The sequence below is a fragment of the Trachurus trachurus genome (assembly GCF_905171665.1).
Source record: "Trachurus trachurus genome assembly, chromosome: 11".
NCBI lineage: Eukaryota > Metazoa > Chordata > Actinopteri > Carangiformes > Carangidae > Trachurus > Trachurus trachurus.
Genome location: NC_139904.1, coordinates 1,342,831 through 1,364,484, shown reverse-complemented (window position 1 = coordinate 1,364,484; position 21,654 = coordinate 1,342,831). Strand labels below are relative to the sequence as shown.

Below are 21,654 nucleotides of genomic sequence, written 5' to 3'. Positions count from 1 at the left end.
GCTCACGGCTCTGCTCCGCCGTTCTAAAAATAGCTTGCACCGACAATTAAAGGTAACGAACCTACTGCTATGACTGTAGGGATTATGGCAATGGGCCAATTTGCCAAAATGTTGAACTATCCCTTTAAGGTAGCTTGTGATAAGAGAGAACAAAACACATGATGGAGAGAAAGAAAAGAAAAGAAAACAAAAGAACATCGGCAAACAATCGATCAATCAGTCAATCATTCATTTTTCGTCCCCTTCCCTGCTTCTTCCCCAACACATAGATAATGGAATAATACAGAACAGTAGGGATCATCTAAGTGTTTGTGTATGTAAATGTGTGTGTATGTCTGTGTGAGAGAGAGCGTGTCTGTATACATGTGATGTAAAAAAAACAAGGAGAGGAAAGATGATCCTTCTTTGATCCGTGTCCTCACCGTCGCTGCAGAAGTTCAAGTCTTTGTTGTCCACCCTCTTCACGTCGTTGATGATTCGCTCGTTTTTACAGAACTCACACCGGCCCACGATGATGTTGATCCTCTTAAAGTCCTGAGAGCAGGACGGGCTGCACAGGAAGCTCGTTTTGTTCTGTGGACGCACAAAGAAATTGGTCTTTCCTGTACTGTAGGATGATAACATAAAGCACTGACAAATAAGCCTAAACATTGATGTAGAACTCTGTAAATACTGTGAACACTCGTCATCACACAAGCAGCTCCATGCTCTCTCTCCCTGTGTGATCATCTGGGAAGAAGACAGTCTGAGGTTGTAGTTTATATTTGAAAAGCACCAATGACACTGACAGGTCTCCACTGTACGACTTCACCACATCGTAGAGGAAACTCAGCCGCGATGTGCAGCTTTCTTTATTTTTATTTTATGCGCTCCAGTATACTGCAGCTTTATGCAGGAGGACACGCGGTGCTACAGCTGATCCAATGTATTTATCTGAGCTTGGTCACATAGAGGCACCGGGACGCCAATGTCATTGTTTTATATGATGTTACTGTCATTATTGGTTTGGACTATTGCACATAGGCTACTGCACTTTTGTTTTTTAATCATTCTTTCTATAAATTATTGTTGTGTGATGTTTATATTCCTCTTGTTTTATTCTGTTTTTTCTCTTTTATCCTGTTGCTATTTGTTGCTGCTGCTGCACAAATGTAAATTTCCCCACTGTGGGACAAATAAAGGAATCTTAACTTAACTTAACTTATTTTTAATTTTTTAAAGGTTGAGAGTGAGCCAGGGCAGACTACATTTCAATACATTGACTGCACATCGTACTTTTTAAGGTATATGACAAATAAACTAAACTAAGGAGGAGAAAAGGCCCAAACAGAGAGGTTTTTAATGCTCTTTGAGAGGCTTGTAGACAAAATGCCAGAACAATAATTGGTTTGGGACCTGTTGTGTTCAGTGTTCAGATGTGTTAATTTATGTATTTATTAATGTATTTTGTTATTTATATTGTTTTTGCCTCTTTGATATGTTCAAATTTTGAATAAATAAAAAATAAACTTTTTCATGGGTGAAAGAGAATATGAATCATCAATCATCATACCAACACACTAATTACATTTACATTTAGTCATTTAGCTGATGCTTTTATCCAAAGTGACTTACAAGGGAGAATATTGATCATTGCATGTGTAGATCGTTATAAAAGAAACCATCACCATGTTGTCAAAATAGAATCAAAGTTTATTAGAAATGTAGAGAATTATACAAAAAAAGAACCACATGTCCACAATAATAAATAAAGACATATTTATTTAAGAGAGCTTTCTGCTAAATTTAAGCACACTTTTTATTAACTAATTAACTGTCTCTTTTAGTTAAAGCAGAAGTAAGCGATCCGGTGGTTTTGTCTAACTTCCTGTCAGCAGATGGAGTTAGCAGTCCCCGCCCTCGTCCCTACGTCACCACATTCACGCGCATCCCTTGGCTGCACACACAGAGAGGACTGCCCCTTTATGCCGTTCTCTCTCCTCATTGGATAAAGGTTGTAGGATACGAGAAAAGTTTTCTCCTGGGCTCAGAGCAGAGCAGAGTGACTGACAGACCCGTGTTTCAGACCAAACACTCTATAGAAGTGATTGCTGTCAGTAGATACAACTATTTAAGACTTATATTAACACAAACATTCACCTTACTTCTGCTTTAAGCTTGCACTGTAGCACTTTGAGATTGCTTAAATGTAAAGTGCATTAGAATGTATTATAATTATTACAATAGAACAGCACAAAAAAGCATGTGCATGTAAGAAGAGTTGAACTATTTACATCGGTCATCGAATGTGAGGGACTTATGAGTCGATCTGAGCAGCGAGCCAGTCCCTCGTGGTGTTCCCTGGTGTTTCGTGTTCCTCAGCAGCTTCTTGTAGAGGCGGTTCTGGGTCCAGGATGTCACGTGCCACATCAACATCTGGCTCCACGACATCTCCGTTGTCCAGGCAGACGTTGTGCAGGAAGGCACAGGATGCTATGACCTGCGGTGCGAATGTGGGACTGGCCTTCAGGTCGCCGAACAGACTGGACCTCCAACGAGTCTTCATGGCGCCAAAGGCTCTCTGGACAACCGAACGCGCCCTCGATTGGTGATAGTTGAACCTCCTCTGTGCTCGGCCATTCACGGGCTCCCTGTACGGAGTGATGAGGCAGATCGGTGTCTCCAAACAAGGATACCCACCATCTCCCAGGATGAAGTATCCGTTGGGTGGATACTCTCTGGTCAAATAGAAATCGCTGCTTTTTAAGATGCGCGTGCCATGTACAGACCCTGGATATTCAACAAAAACATCCAAAAACTTCCCGGCGCTGTCACAGATGGCTTGCATGTTAATGGAGTAAAAGCCTTTGTAATTAACATAGTCCAGGGGGCGGTACGACGGGTGCTTGATTCTGACGTGACAACCGTCAACGGCGCCGACGGCTCTGTTGAAGACGGGCGACCCAGAAAGCTCAGCGAAACCATTTGCCACAGTGTCCAGGTCGGCCGGCTTTGGAAAGGCAATGGCTTTGTGGAGGTTGTCCCAAATGAACTGTGCCACCTTGTGCACAATTCTGTGAACGGTGGAATGGGGCACACTAAAAGCACGCGACACCACAGGGTGAGAAAGTCCATGGGCAAGCCAATACACGTAGATGAGGACTTCCAGTTCATTGCCCCAGCCGTGGCGCTGCTTTGTCTGCATCAGGCGCTGCAGGGCACACATGGCCCGTCTGCTTAATCTGAACTCCTGTTTTATCTCCAAGTCCGCATTAAACCAGAGGCGGAGGATGGGAACATCGCTGTTTAACACACAGTAGGTAGCTGGACGGTCACTCTGGAAAACAATGAAAAACAACCAACATCATTGCACAAGTCATGGCCCAACAACACCAGTTTGATCTACATGCATGATCAATTAATATATAAAATATATAATATAATAATAAAATATATTAGCAGGGGTGTGACAATACACTCATCTCACAAGAACCAGACGAGACGAGATTTTAATAAAACAATGACAAAATATATGACTGGACCAACAGACTTTTATTTAACCGAGTTGCACATGCATTTTGAAATGTTTTATTATAACTCTTTACATGCATGATGTAAGCATGAGCTTTTAATAAACTTCTTCTTCCACAAATTGAAACTGAAAACTAAAATGTATCAGACGGACAAACAGTCTAATGGGGGACGGATAACAATTTAGCATGATTTAACCCATATGTTTATTGCCGTCACAACACCTGACCTGTCCGTGTGCCCGTGTGCTGTGCACGCGCGAGAGAGTCGCGGCCGCCACAGAGTCGTTAATTAATGGGAAACGCTGGATGCGCTGGTTGATAAGTTTCGTTTTTTACTGAGGAGGAACTATGAAGAACTCAAATGTGATTGAAAAGAAAAGCACCTAAACCAAGTCGAGTAGAGTTTCTGTAATGCTAACTGGTGGTGGAAACCCGCTATACTATACTATACTATACTATACTATACTATACTATAGCCTACTATACTATACTATACTATACTATACTATACTATACTATACTATAATATACTATAATATAATGTCGTCGAGTTTAATTTCGCGAGATCTCGTGGGAAGAGATCTCGTCACACCCCTAATGTATATTAATAATATATGCCAGTTATACGTGATAACTATATGACCGGCACTCAGGCACGTATGACTGGTATGAATGGAAGTTGTTGTCATGTATCCATGGCAACGTACTGTTAACAGTCGGTATTAGAAAGTCGGTGTTTTTACAACGTTAACAAATAGACTAAAATAGTTGAATTCACATGTTTAAGGTTTACTTTCACCTCCGGAGAGGCTTAACAATGACAATATGAATATTTTAACAAATCAACGTACCTGAAACAAGTCCACATAGCTAAGAAAACGGCGAATGCGTCTTCTTTTCGCCACATTTCTTCTCTGTTCATTGGTCAGACGTAGATATAGAAACACAGCCAGCGCGACAGGCAACACAACAGCTGGAACCGCCAGCATTTTTTCTGAATGAAAATAGTAGCACGCTCCACCGGTAGAATTGTCAACATGTGACGTATGTTAGCACGGTTGTTCGCTACGTTCACTACGCTAGCGGTGTCCCATTTCCATAGGGAAAAATTTTCAGCCACTTCCCTCAACGAAGGGAATTTACGGTTGAGGGCACTCAAAACCAAGTGGAAGTTTTAAGGGGGAGAATTGGGACAGGGCCTTAAAGGTTGGGTCTGGAGTTTTGTGCCCAAAAATAAACATTAGGCTTGTACAAATGAAATCCGTCTTAATCGTCACCTCTGGGCTTCGTGTCCTGTGTGGACTGTATTTTGGTCTTTTGCTCTGTTTTGTTCAGGTTTTGTTGTGCACGGGGACGTTTCTGGGTGGAGTTAGAGAGTCGCGAGAGAGCATAGATATCTATGGCGAGAGAGTCTGTGTTTCTCTCCAGCCAATGACGGAGCTCAGGTGAAGCTACGTGCAGCAGAGAAGTAGCTCAGGGCTGCTAGCCGCACTAGCTGTCTCTGATGCTAACGAGTGCTAGCACGTCAGTCCGAGTGAAGCTCTGGAGCCGCGGACCGATTCCCCACCGTCACCAACACTGGTAACAAGTATTAGGGCCGTTGTAGTGAGCTAGCTCGATGCTAACTTCGGCTAGCGGTATCAGTTAGCATCCGCAGCTAACACCGTCTTCCCAGTTCACCACAGCGGCATAACAACATAACACTGGAGGCTCCCGGTGTTGGTGACGGTCGGCTATCGGCCCACGGCTCCAGAGCTTCACTCAGACTGTATTTCCTTTCCTTTGTTGCCATGACAACTGCTGCTGTCTGGGGCAGGAGGCTACACAGCTTAGCCCCAGAGGAGGAGGGGCTGAGTTTCAATGTTTTGTTTACAAACTGCAACGAACAAAACTCCAGACCCTACCTTTAAACTACATAATCCTGCATAACTGTAGTTCCTTTTTAAGGCGCTGTATGTAATTGTTCACTGCTGCCAAATGTTGTGTTTACACTTGATGCTCTCACATTGAACTGGACTCACTGAAAAGTGCCATTACAGGGCGGAGCTGGGAATTGAACTGCTGCTCATCACGAAGGGACTTGAACAGCACAGGGAAGAAGCCAGAGGTCTGAGGTCTGAGGTTATTTCTGCTGCTGTGACGTTTTTCGAACAAGCTGAGCGGACTCACCTTCGTCTGCACGACGCTGGGCGTATTTTCTATGACGCCTTGACACCCGGCGCACCGCAGTTTGTCCGGTGGATTCAGGAAATCACTCTGGGTTTGTTCAGAGGCGGCGGTCGCGTCTTTTTGCCTCTCCTGCGGGAACAAAATAAAATAAAAAGATAGATAGATGTGATTTATATAATATAAGACAGAAACAAGACAGCACTTGTTACTGGTGTTAATTCTGTTGTGTAAATTAATGTCACTTTCAAGACCAATTTGTGCTTCATACATTAACTATTTTTTTATATTTCATTGTTGTCACTACTTCTAGTGAATTATTCTGAGCAAAGGGATGAATTAAGTATAAAATAAAATAAACAAGGTATTAAAATACAAGTTAAAAGTCTGTCTTTATCTTTATTGGTCTACACATGTATAAATATTCCAGATTATCATACGTATGGACGATGAGATGTGATGGAAAGTTGCAAGAGACGAGGCAAAGATTACGTCACATTGATCCATTTAAAAAAAAAGGAAAAAACTAAAATCATGAAAACAGAAAAGAAGAGAGGATGAAAAAGGAAAATGAAGAAGATAAAGGATAAGGATTAAGGACCAGAGCAAGGTCAGTTTCAAAAAACAGGTGAAGAAACACCTAATGGCAGCTCACAAAAGGTTGTAATGTACCCATAAATGATTTATTTCCTGTGTGTGTCGCTGTATCTGAGTGTGTGTTTTGACACTGTATATGTGTGATGATTCCCCACAAAATCACATGTGTCTCTATATCTGATTAGATGTTTAGATTATTGGCTATATGCTGTTACTTTTACATACTGTATGTTGTCTATGTAAATCTCTTGTTATGTTTTGATTGTGTATTTCTGAATTGTACTTTTATTTTTATCCTATTACTTTTATTGTTACACCGATCGGACCCCAGGAAGAATAGTTGATGTTAAACTACATCAGCTAATGGGGATCAAAATAAAATAAAATAAAATAAAATAAAATAAAATCAGTTAATTGTTCATGAAAACAATCCAAAGACAAAATCAAACTTCCCCGTCTCACCTTTACTGACTCTACGGTCTAGTGATGGTTTTACCTTGAAGGCCATGGCGCAGCGGAGCGAGCAGAAGTTCCTGATGGAGGAGTCGGACATGGCGAGGTAACAGGCCGGGACCGTGGTGCGTTGGCAGTTGTCACAGTCGACCGGAGCTCCTGTGGAGTCAGAGAGATCAGAGAGTGAATGAAGAACGGATTTAAGATTTTAGCATTTAGTATTATTCATTTGCACCATAATAAAAGACAATTACAAAAAACAGAAATGAAACAAGAATAGTAAGTGCGGGAGAGGTTAAAAAAAAGGATATGGGCTTCTAAAAAGCACCTCCCCAAGACATATAGATAGATAGATAGATAGATAGATAGATAGATAGATAGATAGATAGATAGATAGATAGATAGATAGATAGATAGATAGATAGATAGATAGATAGATAGATAGATAGATAGATAGATAGTACTTTATTAATCCCTTGGGAGGTTACCCTCAGGGAAATTGAGGTTCAGAAGATAAATCAAAAACAATAGGAGAAAGCAACAACAAATAACAACAAAAAAGAAAGCAATACAAGTGCCATTTTATAGCACACACTCAAAGAAGTCAGAAATAAAAACATGGGTGTGTATATAAAATAATTGTATTTGACTGAGTGAGTGTATGAGCATGTAAAGAGATAATGATCCAATGACAAATATACTGGAAAATAAACTATTAGGAACTTTGATTTAACAGGTTTAAGCTTTTAGTCTTAACTTAAAAGTATTGAGGGATGAAGATAATTTAACTACATGAAGATGGGAATTCCAAAGTATGGAGCCTCTGGAAGCAAAATAAAACTGAGTATGTGTAGTGCAGCAAAAAGGAGGATGAAGTTTATCAGTGTGTCTTGTGTTATAAGAATGGACCTGAGAGTTAAATGTAAAGAATTCATGAAAGGATTTGGGCAGCAAGTGGGAAAGATGGATATATTTATAAATAAATATGCATGATTGAAGTATATTAATATCGTAGACTGACATTATGTGAAGATTCTTAAAACAGATTCAGATTCAACAGCATGAATTTAACCTGCAGCGCTGACGGCCGCGAGCTTGGACGCCATCACGCAGCTGCTGGAGCAGAAGAGCTGCACCACGTCGTCGCCGGTCCTGTTCTCCACCATGTCCGACACCGCGGTGGAGCAGCGGCACATGGAGCACGGCTGAGGCGTCGGCACTTTCTGCAAAGACGGAAACAAAGTCAGTTCGTAAAACCTTCAGGGAAATGAGCGGCTTTTTGTTCTGCACTTTTTTATTTATTTTTTTAAGTTCTGTCTTAATGTGCAATTTGTTTTTACATTGATTTAGTTATTTCTTAACCCTCCTGTCGTCCTCCTCGGTCAGGGAAGGAAGGATGAAGGGAAGGAAGGAAGGAAGGAAGGAAGGAAGGAAGGAAGGAAGGAAGGAAGGAAGGAAGGAAGGAAGGAAAGAAGGAAAGAAGGAAGGAAGGAAGAAAGGGAAAAAGGATTGTGGAAAGAAGGAAGGAAGGAAGGAAGGAAGGAAGGAAGGAAGGAAGGAAGGAAGGAAGGAAGGAAGGAAGGAAGGAAGGAAGGAAAGGAGAAAGGAAGGAAGGAAGGAAGGAAGGAAGGAAGGAAGGGAAAAAGGATTGTGGAAAGAAGGAAGGAAGGAAGGAAGGAAGGACAAAGGGAGAGATGGGAGGAAAGAAGGAAGGGAAAAAGGAAGGTAAGATAGATGAAAAGATTGGGTCAAAAACGAAGGACGAAGGAAGGAAGGAAGGAAGGAAGGAAGGAAGGAAGGAAGGAAGGAAGGAAGGAAGGAAGGAAGGAAGGAAGGAAGGAAGGAAGGAAGGAAGGGAAAAAGGATTGTGGAAAGAAGGAAGGAAAGAAATAATGGAGGGAGGGAACAGAATGGGTCAAGGATGGAAGCAGAAGTAAGGAAGGAAGGAAAGAAGGAAGGGGGAGGAAGGAAGGAAGGAAGGAAGGAAGGAAGGAAGGAAGGAAGGAAGGAAGGAAGGAAGGAAGGAAGGAAGGAAGGACAAAGGAGAGAAGGGAGGAAAGAAGGAAGGAAGGAAGGAAGGAAGGAAGGAAGGAAGGAAGGAAGGAAGGAAGGAAGGGAAAAAGGATTGTGGAAAGAAGGAAGGAAGGAAGGAAGGAAGGACAAAGGGAGAGATGGGAGGAAAGAAGGAAGGGAAAAAGGAAGGTAAGATAGATGAAAAGATTGGGTCAAAAACGAAGGACGAAGGAAGGAAGGAAGGAAGGAAGGAAGGAAGGAAGGAAGGAAGGAAGGAAGGAAGGGAAAAAGGATTGTGGAAAGAAGGAAGGAAAGAAATAATGGAGGGAGGGAACAGAATGGGTCAAGGATGGAAGCAGAAGTAAGGAAGGAAGGAAAGAAGGAAGGGGGAGGAAGGAAGGAAGGAAGGAAGGAAGGAAGGAAGGAAGGAAGGAAGGAAGGAAGGAAGGAAGGAAGGAAGGAAGGAAGGAAGGACAAAGGAGAGAAGGGAGGAAAGAAGGAAGGAAGGAAGGAAGGAAGGAAGGAAGGAAGGAAGGAAGGAAGGAAGGAAGGGAAAAAGAATTGTGGAAAGAAGGAAGGAAGGAAATTTGGAGGGTGGGAACAGATTAGGTCAAGGAAGGAAGCAGAAGGAAGGAAGGAAGAAAGGAAGGAAAGAAAGAAGGAAGGGGGGAAGGAAGGAAGGTAGGAATGAAGGACAAAGGAGAGAAGGGAGGAGAGAAGGAAGGGAAAAAGGAAGGTAAGATAGATGAAAAGATTGGGTCAAAAACGAAGGACGAAGGAAGGAAGGGAAAAAGGATTGTCGAAAGAAGGAAGGGAGAAAGGGAGAAAAGAAGGATGGAGGAAGGAAGGAAGGGGAAAAGGATTGTGGAAGGAAGGAAGGGAGAAAAGAAGGAAGGAAGGAAGGATGGAGGAAGGGAACAGATCGGGTCAATTTGACCGAGAAGGAAACAGGAGAGTTAAAGTGCAGTGTTTGCTTTTAAACTCTTCTGTAACTGCAACACCTGTCTTCTGTTATGATTATGAACACGTCATTCATTTCATCCTAACCAAACCTGATGTTTCCTTCCCTCACCGTTCTGAACTGGGCCAAACACTCTGCTCCACACAGCTTCTTGCTGCCGTCGTCCTGCAGCCGGAGGACGAGCGGCGAGCTGCAGCAGCCGCCGCAGTTCTCACAGATCGACAGCTTGTTCAAGTTGCAGAAGCGGCGGAAACAGGTGCTGCTGCAGAGCTTGTGGACGACGTTGTGCTGCACGGCCTCGTGTTTACTCTGAAAACACACAAACAAAAACAATTCATGATGCTTTAAAAATTTAATTCATACAAACCTGGATTTTTGTTGTTTAGATTTGCATGTTGCATTTATAGTTTATGAGATCGTTCAACATTGCCATAATCCCTATAGTCATAGCAGTAGCAGGTTCGTTACCTTTAATTGTTGGTGCAAGCTGTTTTTAGAACGGTGGAGCAGAGCCGTGAGCTGCTCAGAGCTACGCTACAGAGGCTCATTATGGGATTTCTTGGTTTCCCTCATCAAACTCATCAAATACACAATCCAACAATCCAACAACTCCACAACGCTCTGGTGGACAAGTTGTGAGCTGCACATTCACCACGCTATGAGATAATAACACAACGTTACCACACAGAGTTGTTTTAGAGGGAAATACAGAGACTGTTGATGAAAAACTGTCCCTGAAGGCAACGCGCATCAGTGGTTTTACATGAATTTCCCTCTAAAACAACTCTGTGTGGTAACGTTGTGTTATTATCTCATAGTGTGGTGAATGTGCAGCTCACAACTTGTCCACCAGAGCGTTGTGGAGTTGTTGGATTGTGTATTTGATGAGTTTGATGAGGGAAACCAAGAAATCCCATAATGAGCCTCCGTAGCGTAGCTCTGAGCAGCTCACGGCTCTGCTCCGCCGTTCTAAAAACAGCTTGCACCGACAATTAAAGGTAACAAACCTACTGCTATGACTATAGGGATTATGGCAATGAGACAATTTGCCAAAATGTTGAACTATCCCTTTAAACAGATGACTACATTCATGTCTTACGATGCAGTATCTGCTGCACATGCTGCACTGTGAATGCGACGACGGCAGCGCTGCGGGGATCCTGGTGGACTTGATGCTCTTGTAGTTGAAGGAGGACAGACACGTCTGGCTGCAGAACTCGGTCGCCGTGCCGTCGGTGTCCCCCGGCGCCGTGACGACGTCCTGGGTCTGTGACATCACCCTGAGAGGACGAGGTCAGGGTCATTTGAAGAGAAAGACACAATAAAACGCTGCCATGTTCATAAATGACAACCAAACCCAAAGACCTCCAAGAACTGTTTCAAAATAAAACAGGAAGTAGGACGCAAGGACCCGACCAATATGGATTTTTTGGGGCCGATGCTGATTACGATTATTAGGGGGGAAAAAATCCGATAACCGATTAATTGGCCGATTTTTTTTTTTTTTTATAAAGTTTAAAAATTTTATTAATTCAAGTAATATATCTACATATAATATATAAATTACAGGGATGCAAACGGGTCAGGACCAAAAAAGAGAGGAATTTCCCGGGGGGGGGGGTGCTCACCATTAACAAATAAGTACATTACAATATCACGGAAAGGCAATTTCCAGTAGTTCAACCCCAACCAAGTATTGAGTGCATATAGATGGACATAGTTTTCAGAAGGCCAACATTTCTATATTAAAAAAGCTTAAAAAAAAAAAAAAAACCTTTGCAATATTTCAATTTTGGAGATACTGATTTTTAGGTCTTCACTGAATGTTAGTCATAATTATTACTATTAAAATAAACTGAATAAATAAAGACATGGGATGTTTCATTCAGTGTGTAATGGACATATAGGCCTATATAATGTGTTAGTTTCACTTTAATTGAACACATTCTACATCGCTGAGTCGACGTCTTTCCACTTAGGGCTTCCTTCACCTCTGAAACGGGGCAGAGCTCCGTGGAAACACCTGCCTGACACAGCAACGTAGGGAACCGTTCATGTCCGCGGCGCACAGCTCCACATGCACGGGGGGAAAAACGGCGACGCTGTCGCACCGATGTACGCGGATACGCGCCGCTTTAATGAGCGCGCATGTCACGCGTCTACATTGGAGGTCGGCTGTTATCAGTATAATCAGAGACCATGAATGAGTTCGCCTCAGTTTCACGTGATTGTCACTGTCAGCCTGTTAGAAAAACATTTGACTGACCCCAGCTGAGACGCTGAGACCCCCCCCCCCCCCCCTCCCTCAAAAACAAAAACTCTTCGGATCTGAACGATTCACACAAGTCACCTAATTGGTCATGAAAAAAGCGAGTTTCACTTTTCGGCGCGCTGTTTGCATCCATGAAATTAGGGCTGCCAAAATTTCAATGGTCAATTGGTAGCAGGAAAAAAACAAAACATTTGGAGCCGTGTCTTGTCAAAATTAAGTCAAAATCAATATCACTGAACTGTATATAAAAGGCTATAGGGCTTTTAATTTGAAGGGCAAGATACAGGAAGTCATGACACGTGACTGTTGTTGTTTTTTACACGGCACGGTAGGTCTCTCTCTCTTTTAATCAAAAGCGACTTTTTCCAATGTTGTTCCAGACGTTTCTGTTGACTCCGACGTGGAAGCACGTGTCACCGCTGTTTTCAACGTTTAGCGGGTGCTGCCGCGAGCCCCAACACGGCCGGAGTCACAAGCATTAATTAATTAATTCACTACCCGACCGCGGGCAAAAGAAAAGAAAAAGGAAAAAGAAAGCCAGCGGCAACACTGGTTTTGAGACAGTTAACAGTTAATCAAGTTGTTAAGAAGCTGTGTGATGTGTGTGTGAGTGACTACGGCGGAGCGTGTCAGTCACTCTGCTGTGTGTGAGGTGGTTAGTGGATAGTGGATGCAGTTGGATGCGCGGCGCCCTCTACAGGATAAATAGCCTAATGTCGGGGGATCTTTTCAAATGGGGGAACATTTTCAAAGTAAAACCAAGTCTTATTTCCTGCATTTTATTTCTGAAAATATCGGCGACAATCGGTGAGTTTTGGCCGATAACCGATTATTCTCAAACGGGCTATAACCGGCCGCTTTAAGCCCTAGTAAGGACCCGACAGGCGAGAGACTCACTGGAGACAGAAGTTGCAGGTCCTCTTCGCCGGTTTCCTCTGGTAGAACTTCAGCAGGCAGGAGGTGGAGCAGAAGATGTCAGCGTGGCATTTCCTCTGGTAAACCGTCTCTCCGTCCATCAGGCCCAGTTTACAGCCCGAGCAGGAGGCACGTAGGTCCACCTGGGTGGCGGCGGTGGAGGAGGAGGAGGAGGAGGGGGGCGGAGCCACAGCTGTCGTCAGGGCGGAGTTTGTCGTCAGGGAGAAAACAGAACCGATCCTCAGTTCCTCCTGTAGGAAACAGAGATGGTACAAAAGTACAAAAAAAAGGTTGTGACAGCACTCACTTCCAGTTAAAGCAGAAGTGAGCGATCCGGTCGTTTTCGCTAATGCTGCGTTCCAGGCAGGCTTTTGAAATCGTAAATTACAGCTTCAAGTCACAACTTACGACTTTGTAGCGTTCCAGGCAACCCACTCGTGTTTTTCCGACCTGTTTTACCTGTGAAAGTCACTATAACGGCCACTCGTAACTTCTGACCCGTGAACTCGTACCAGATCGAACTGGTACCACTTCACGGTCGGAAAAATACGAGTTTCCTTGAACGCACCATAACAGTCCTCGTCGCTACGTCACCACATTCACGGCGTTCCTTGGCTGCACACACAGCCCTGCATGCCGTTCTCTCTCCTCATTGGATAAAAACTGTAGGATACGATAAATGTTTTCTCTTCGGCTCAGAGCAGAGTAGAGTGACTGACAGACCCGTGTTTCAGTCCAAACACTCTATGTAAGTGATTGCTGTCGGAAGATATAACTATTTAAGACTTATATTAACACAAATATATCACTCACTTCTGCTTTAAACACTTTTTAATTCAGTAAAACTGCTTGGCAGCAAGAAACGGACGCGTTTCGGCAATCAGCCGTCCTCAGCGTTACCAGGTCAGTGGGTGTGTCCACTATTTAACACAAAGCCAGCTGATTCGTGTTAAATAGTGGACACACCCACTAGATTAAATACTGAATCTCTGAGGATTCATGTTTTTATTATTATCATTGAACATGTAACAGCAGTTTCTAATGCCACTGTCTTTTCTGTGGTTATTTATTGTCAATGTCTAAAACATAGTTCGTATTTTAGTCTAAATCTGAGATTCATTCTTATTTTTTGATGTAAAAAAAAAAAATCCCTGGGCTACATTATCTGTCTCCATTCTTATCTTTTGTAATTTATTTATCATTTCACACTTAAAGGAAAATTCCGTCCATTTTTGAACCCTAAATCGTTGTCCTGATGGTCACCCAGTGTTGGTTGGAGCAAAAAACGCGACTAAAATCGATGCAGGCAAACATCTATTTTTGTCCATCATCTAAACATCTGCTGAGTCCCGACTGTTTCCTGTGTGTTTTACCTTCACCACGTCCATCTCGGCCTTGATGCCCTCCGTGGAAACAGAGGAAGAAAGACTCTGGTTGTACTCTTCATCGATGGGCTCTTCTTTTATCTTAACGAGGAGAGAAGAGCACAGATTTTATTCACTGTGTTATTATTCTGTTATTATTACTATTATTATTGTGTTATTATTCTGTTGAGTTCAGATGATGATTTAAACAGTTATCCAACTCACTCGGGTCAGACTCTGCAGCGACGGCTTCTCCTCCGTCTCATCTGTCACATTGAAGACGCTTATGTCTTTGAGATCCACAGGTTCTTTCACGTCTTCTGCATCTTTCACATCTCTGATGTTGCCGTGTCCAGATGAAGAGTTCTTATTTTCTATAAAAGACAAACAAAAGACGTATTTAATTAAACTCTCTCTTTGTTGCAGTAGTTCTCTTCCTTTTCTTCTTGCTTATGTTCATTGTTATACAGCAAAACCCACTGTGCATTCAACCTGATCCTGATTCCTTAGAACAGTGACAGCAACTTAAATTCACATTTATTAGTACAGATTAAAGGGATAGTTCACCCAAAATTCAAATTTCACTCATGATCTCCTCCCCCTCATGTGGACTAACGGCTATAGGAGAAGTTTCAGAGTCCTCCGTGGCTTCTCTGAGTTACAGGGGGTCTCGGTGTAGCAGTGCATGTCCATATAACGGTTGCAAATGGATACCAACTGTCTTCGTAACAAAAAGACACACCAAAAAAACATCCAAATACCTCCATGCTGCTCGTATGTAATGTCCCTCTTGTATTGAAGCCCGACATGAGAAATTGTTCCGCCGGTCAGTACAAATCATGTGAGATTTGCACTGACACAGGAAGAGCAGTGAACCGAGACACTGGGAGCTTCCGCTACAAACAAGCTTAAAACATAGTCTTATTTAATTTTTTTCGGGACAGTTTCTCATGTCGGGGCTTCAATACAAGAGGGACATTACAGACGAGCACTATGGAGGTATTTGGATGTTTTTTTGGTGTGTCTTTTTGGACGAAGAAAAGTGAGCTCCGTTCTCCACCGTCATATGGACATGCAGTGCTGCACGGAGCTAATTAATTTGAACTAGTATGGAAACAGTTCAGTTTGTCAGATGCATATATTTGCCCATTTTGCATCAATGATTGAAGTGAGGTAAACAGACTGAGAAGTTTATCTTATTAGAAAACACAGATGTTAAAAAAAGTTTTCATTAGGTGATGAATTACTATCATTTGATGTAAATATAGGCTTACAACTCGGATTTAAAGATGCATAATACATTGTTCGTTTTTCAGCGAACTATGTAATATCGCAATATATCACAATAATTCGCAAAATTTGGATATCGCAATATATCGCAATATGTCGTATTGTGACCCAAGTATCGTGAGGTCCTTGCCGATACACACCCCTAGCTGTAACTCCGAGAAGCCACGGAGGACTCTGAAACTTCTCACAGCCCTTATTAGTCCACATGAGGGGAAGGGAGATAATGAGTGAGAAATTTGAATTTTGGGTGAACTATCCCTTTAAATCTCACAGTAAAACAGTTCAGAGCGATGAGAGGAGACGTGGGAACTACCTGTGACCGTGCTGCGCGTGCACGTCTGCACCACCATGCACCTGTTGCTGCAGAAGAAGTCCAGTCGTCCGTCCTGCTTCCTGTCCTCCACCATGTCCGACAGCTGATGCAGCGTCTGACACGTCGGGCAGCGCTGCAGCGTCCGCACTTTCTGCAGGAGAAGAGGAAGAAAAAAATACAAACTCAAGAGAGGAGTTTCAACCTGTGAAGTTTTAATTTCATTTTTAAGAAACCGACCGTCCTAAAAGAAATTAAAAACCTTATAATAACCCAATAAACTGCACATGTGGAGTCTATTCTCTAATATTCAAATTCCTCTTTGTTCATAAAGTTAAAAATGAATAAAATACACCTGCTTTTTTGTTTTACTGCTTACAAAACATTTATAAATCAAAATACTTCCTACTGCTTTTTATTTATTACGTTTTATGATAATTAAATATTTACATCATTGTAAACTTGATCTATTTTATTTTATTTTACTTTTATTTGCTCTTGCTTTTAACTCGGTTTTTAGTGTTTTGTTTGTTTTTATTCTGTTTTATGCTTCTTTTTTTTAATGTTTTGTCTTTATGTAAAGCACATTGAGTTGCCTTGGTATGAAATGCGCTATATAAATAAAGATGCCTTGCCTTGCCTTGCCTAAAGTAATAATTGAAATAAAATGTAATTAGAAAATTGCATTTGTTAAAGAAAAAACCTTTTTATTAAATCATCTATTGCTTATTTTCTACATGCACTATGAGATGTTTATAAATACATAATTTAACTGGAGACTAGATTGACAACAGAACAGAAAACCTTATCAGCAAAATCAAAATGTGACAACATGAAAATGGTGAAGGGGGTCTGAATACTTTATGAATGCAGTTTGATGACCGGCTGCACACACACACACTGTATGTTACTATATCATAATGTGCCAGTTTATACATCTGTTTCTCTAGATCTACTCTCTCTCTCTTGTGAAATGATTAAAATAACGTCTGCACCTCTTTGCTCCTGACCAGACACTCGTCGCTGCAGGCCGTTTTCATGCCGTCGTCCGTCGGCAGCGTGAGCCGCTGCTCGGTGCAGAAGGAGCCGCAGGCGTAGCAGCTGAGCAACGGCACCCTGTTGACTTTGTGGTAGCGGATCAAACAGGCCTCGCCGCACAGTTTATGGAGCACGCCGTCCAGGTTCAGCTTGTATTTACACTGAGGACGAGGAACGGAGCACAGGTGTGAGGAAGTAAAGAGCAGAGGTGGGAGAAAGTCCAAGTAGAGTCTCAAGTCTTTGCTCTCAAGTCCCAAGTCAAGACCAAGTCCTAAGATTTTTGTTTCGAGTCCCAAACAAATCGATTATAATTAATGATCTGACATACTCTGTTGGTGGTACCCATGGACAGGGTTCCTACAGCTTAAGCCAAGTTAAATTTAAGACTTTTTAAGACTTTTTTAAAGCCACTTGAAATGAAATTTAAGATCGACTTCATAATAAACACAAATGCAGAAAAAAGAAAAAAAAACACCACATCAATTACATAGGGTCAGGGACAATTTTACCCACTTTCTTATGTGATCCAAGGTAAAGTGACTGCTACATGAACATTATTGTGTCTCTTTCCAGCTGTCCTTTCAAAATAAATGCATAAAAAGTCCGGAAAAAAAACAAAACACTGACTCGGGAGCTGGTGGTGGTGAGAGATTTAGCGGTGACGGCCGCCACTAACTTCTCTATGTCAGATTGTTACCAATTATTTTGAGATTTGAGACTAATTACAACCATAAAATACCACTTACCATGTGTTAACATTTTTAAGACGTTTGAAAAATTGATTTAAGACGTTTTAATGCCAATTAAGGCCTTGTTTTTAGATTAATGAATTCAATGCCTTTTAAGACTTTTTAAGGATCCGTAAGAACCCTGCCAAACAAATCGATTATAATTAATGATCTGACGTACTCTGTTGGTGGTAGCCATGGAGCCGTTAGCCACGCTGGTTTGTTATGCTACGTGTGCTGCAGTCAGCTGCTTCTTTATTGGTTACATTCAATTTCACGTCACATTCTGCGGAGCCGGTGACTCAGGATTGTCGTGTTCCCCCAGAGGTGTGGACTTGGACTCGGGACTTGAGACTTGACTTGGACTCGAGTCCCGATTTTGATGACTTAAGACTTGCTTGATCAAATCAAAAAAAGACTTGGACTCGCTTGGGACTTGATGCAGAAGACTTGAGACAGAAGACTTGAGACTCTACTTGGACTTTACCCTCTTGACTTGAAATTCGAGTCAAGTCACATGCAGCAAGCACAAATATTAAAATAAAAGTGTCACATCAATGTTAAACTGTAGCAGCCAGCCAGAGACTTTTATACCCACTCCTGTTATCAGTCTTGGCTGTAGAATTAATGCCAACACACTAAAGCCTACCACACACATAAAGATAATCTGGCTGATTTTGCCCCGATTTTCCCCCTTCAGACCAAAGACAAAAATGGCCCGATTATCTTAAGCTCTTGAGATTATCTTATGAGATTCTCCTGTGGTGTGTGTGGTGTTTTAAGATTTAATTCTCCCGACAATCGGCTCGTAAAACAGTTGGCACCGACAATCGTAAATATTAAACATATCGTGACCGTTTGGATCAAAAGTCGGCTTGTGTGTGAAGAGACGCTGCAGAGTTTTATTTTAGACAGAAAAATATAAAACGTAATCTATTTTCCTCCTTACATAAAGGAACTTGGTGCACATCCTGCACTCGTGGCGAGGCCTGGGCGGCAGCCGGAGCTTCTGGGCGGCCGTGTTCCTCTTGGACTGGACGGAGCTGAGGCAGGTCTCGCTGCACAGCTCCTTCATGGTCCCCGAGTCGTCCACCGGGGCCAGGATGACGCTGTGTGGCCGCTGAATCACCCTGACGACGGGGGAGATCCAGAGACAGGAGAGTTGTTACGATGCAGTGACCTCACAGGACGCGTTCATAAAGAAGTTCATTCAATGCAGAGGATGCACGACTTGACTAATTGATTATACTTTATTTATCCCAGAGGGGAAATTAGTTTATGACATCAGCCTTAAAAGAAGAAAAAGCAGGGCAAATTATACACAAATCATAAAAATACTCATCAATACTAATCGATATAGACTGGAAACTGATAAAACGCTTCGATTATTGATTATTTTATGTAAATCTGAATTTATCCTAAAATAATCTGAACTATAAAGAAGAAACAAAAAAATGATAATCACAACATCTTACAGCTCAAATGTTGTAATTGATCCACACCCCAAAAAAACAACTATGAAAACCTACAAATCTACATTTTAAAAGCTCGAACTGAGGAAAGTTAGTTTTGTTTTTGCTTGAGAAATAACTTTAAACAATTAATCAATAAAAGCAGATGATTGATTATTTTTCTACTTTAGTCTTAGAAAGCAAAAAAAAAACTGAAATATACATTTTTAGTGGGTCAGACTGAGGGAAATTAGTATTTGTTATGGCGCTCCATCCTAAATACACAGATATAATAAAATAACAATAGTGATATAATATTATAATGGTATGATATTATGTTTCTAATAGGTAGGTGCCAAGAAATTTATGAACTTTTAAGACTTTTAAGCACCAGTATCATGTTTTTCTATGTGTAACATGTTTTCTTTCCCTGCGTTGTGTGTCTTTTGTATGGACCTGAGTCTGTTATAAAGTTTTACATAACAAAATATATAATTTATGATGAAGTTTAGATTCACATTTATTTGACACAGTTTAAATTCTGTATCTCATTAATGTAAGTGAATATGTCAGTATTGGCGGTGCAGGACTTACTGGCAGCAGTTGTAGCAGGTTTTGAGCACCACCTTGATGTGCGGGTGTCGCTCAGAGAGACACGAGGCCGAGCAGAAAACCTCCAGCGAGCTCTTGGGCTGGTACATCATCTGTCCCTTGGGCGGCTTCTTCCCGCAGCTGCTGCACACCACCCACGACTTGGCGATGATGAGCGTCGGCGTTGCGTCCGACTTGGCCGCTTCATCCGCGTTCTCGGACGAATCTTGGACGACACGCACCGATGCGTCCTGCTGCGGCGCCAAGAGGAAGAACGATCAGAGGAGCTGCGTGGACTTGTGACGATTACCCGATAACTGTTGTGCTCAAAAGTTTACATACCCCAGTAAAATACTGGCTACATTTCAGAAAATTTTAATGGATAATGCAACTAGTGTTGTTTTAGTTGCTTTAATTTTAGTTTCATGCCCAATTCCAATTCTAATTTTCATCCCTAGCCCTAGCCCCTCGAAACGGAGCTCGACGGTCGTCTTTTCTCCCGGGATGACGACGGAGGTTGGCCGGCTGACCAGCTCTCCGGCCGGGTGGTGTCTCCGTGACGAGCTGTTGATCTGGAGCTTCACTTCTCAGAAAAACATCGGAGCAAACGTCTAAACAGCCGTCATGTGGATAAACCGACCGCACATTGGGGATCTAAACAGCTACTTTCTGAAAAAATATTAAAATTAAACAAAGTGACGTAATAACAGCGCTACAGCGAGAAATAAAACAGCTGCCGGTCACCGCAAGATGCATTCTGGGAAAACTGTAATACCCCTCGGTTTGAAGTGTGCCTTTGAAAAATCTCAGTTTGAAGGGCGAGATAGCCCTAACATTTTGTTTACTTCTTAAAAACGTTGTTCTGCTTGCTGCAACTGCACACACAAAGTGTGAGGAACGCACTCCTGATCCAAGGGCATTGGCAACAACAGTCAACACTTTGTTCATGGAAATGACAATAATTATCTCTTGGCCACTAATGCGCGGCCAAGAGATATTAATGCATGACACGCATTCATTTTTTGTTGAATGCTGCATTGGATCAGTCTCCTTTCTTGAACAGGCAAAAGCTTTCTAACCTCGCTAACTCCTTGCATCGTCCATATTAGATATACAACAACGGGCGGATGGCGGGTGTGGTTTTGAAAAAACGTTGGTTCGGGTGGATGACGACTTTTGTGATGCGGTTGCGGATGAAATAATTGCCTATCCGCGCATCTCTAGTCAGTATTCCTCAAGACAGATGGCTCCGCGATGCGCTGTATCACTCCGCCTCTTCCAGCGCCGCTGATCCAAACAGCTGATAGGTGTTGCCAGATTGGGTGCTGCCAGATTGGCTGGTTTCTCCACTACATATTAACGCCCGTTTACAGTGTTTTAGCTGTTTTTTACCCAGAAGGCTGAAGGCTCTATGGAAATCTGGCACACTCCTGAACGAAGTCATACTTTGAGAGAGCGCCGTTCACAAACGCCAGAATGAACGCGTTCACAATAACGTTCATCAAGCAGAAATACAGAACGTTCAGTTCACGTTCGCCCAAAATATGAACGAGTTCATGCATGATCGTTCATTGAACGTGTTCACGCACAACACTGATCTCAAGTGCTTGAAACATAGAAATATTGAAATGTTTTACCATTACACTGATCGCTCATGTTTTCCTTAAAGAATGGTACACAGTTACAAAATCATAGAGGGTATGTAAACTTATGAGCACAACAACTATAGAATATTTGTATTGTACTTTTTATAATTTGTATATTACTTTTTTTAACTTATTAGAGAGAAGCATTCAAAATTTAGTTTTACAATTTAGATTAGATGTTTATTTAGGACTGAGTCAAGACAAAGTCGCGTCTCTCTCTTCATTTAAAACGTAATGAAAAGTGCAGCTCGTTGTCAAAAAACGCTAAAAAAAAAAGAAAAGTGTAAATCTACTCACAGAACTAGACTTTTCCAATTTCCTCTTCTTCAACCGTGAAGCTGTAGTTC

The 21,654-nt window shown here is 42.0% G+C and overlaps 1 protein-coding gene across 1 annotated transcript in view; it reads right to left on the bottom strand.

Annotated features, from left to right (window-relative positions):
- Positions 1-21,654, bottom strand: part of LOC310993825 (uncharacterized protein) — a 79,396-nt gene that overhangs the window by 29,739 nt on the left and 28,003 nt on the right. Inside the window, exons 20-33 of the mRNA XM_083982305.1 lie at positions 21,605-21,645; positions 19,665-19,915; positions 18,569-18,749; positions 16,849-17,052; positions 15,857-16,007; positions 14,479-14,627; positions 14,263-14,355; positions 12,872-13,140; positions 10,802-10,982; positions 9,814-10,011; positions 7,801-7,951; positions 6,772-6,887; positions 5,682-5,810; positions 423-573 (exon numbers count right to left, since the gene is read on the bottom strand). Coding sequence (XP_083838431.1) covers positions 423-573; positions 5,682-5,810; positions 6,772-6,887; positions 7,801-7,951; positions 9,814-10,011; positions 10,802-10,982; positions 12,872-13,140; positions 14,263-14,355; positions 14,479-14,627; positions 15,857-16,007; positions 16,849-17,052; positions 18,569-18,749; positions 19,665-19,915; positions 21,605-21,645 — 2,265 coding nt within the window. The remainder of the gene's footprint in view (positions 1-422; positions 574-5,681; positions 5,811-6,771; positions 6,888-7,800; positions 7,952-9,813; positions 10,012-10,801; positions 10,983-12,871; positions 13,141-14,262; positions 14,356-14,478; positions 14,628-15,856; positions 16,008-16,848; positions 17,053-18,568; positions 18,750-19,664; positions 19,916-21,604; positions 21,646-21,654) is intronic.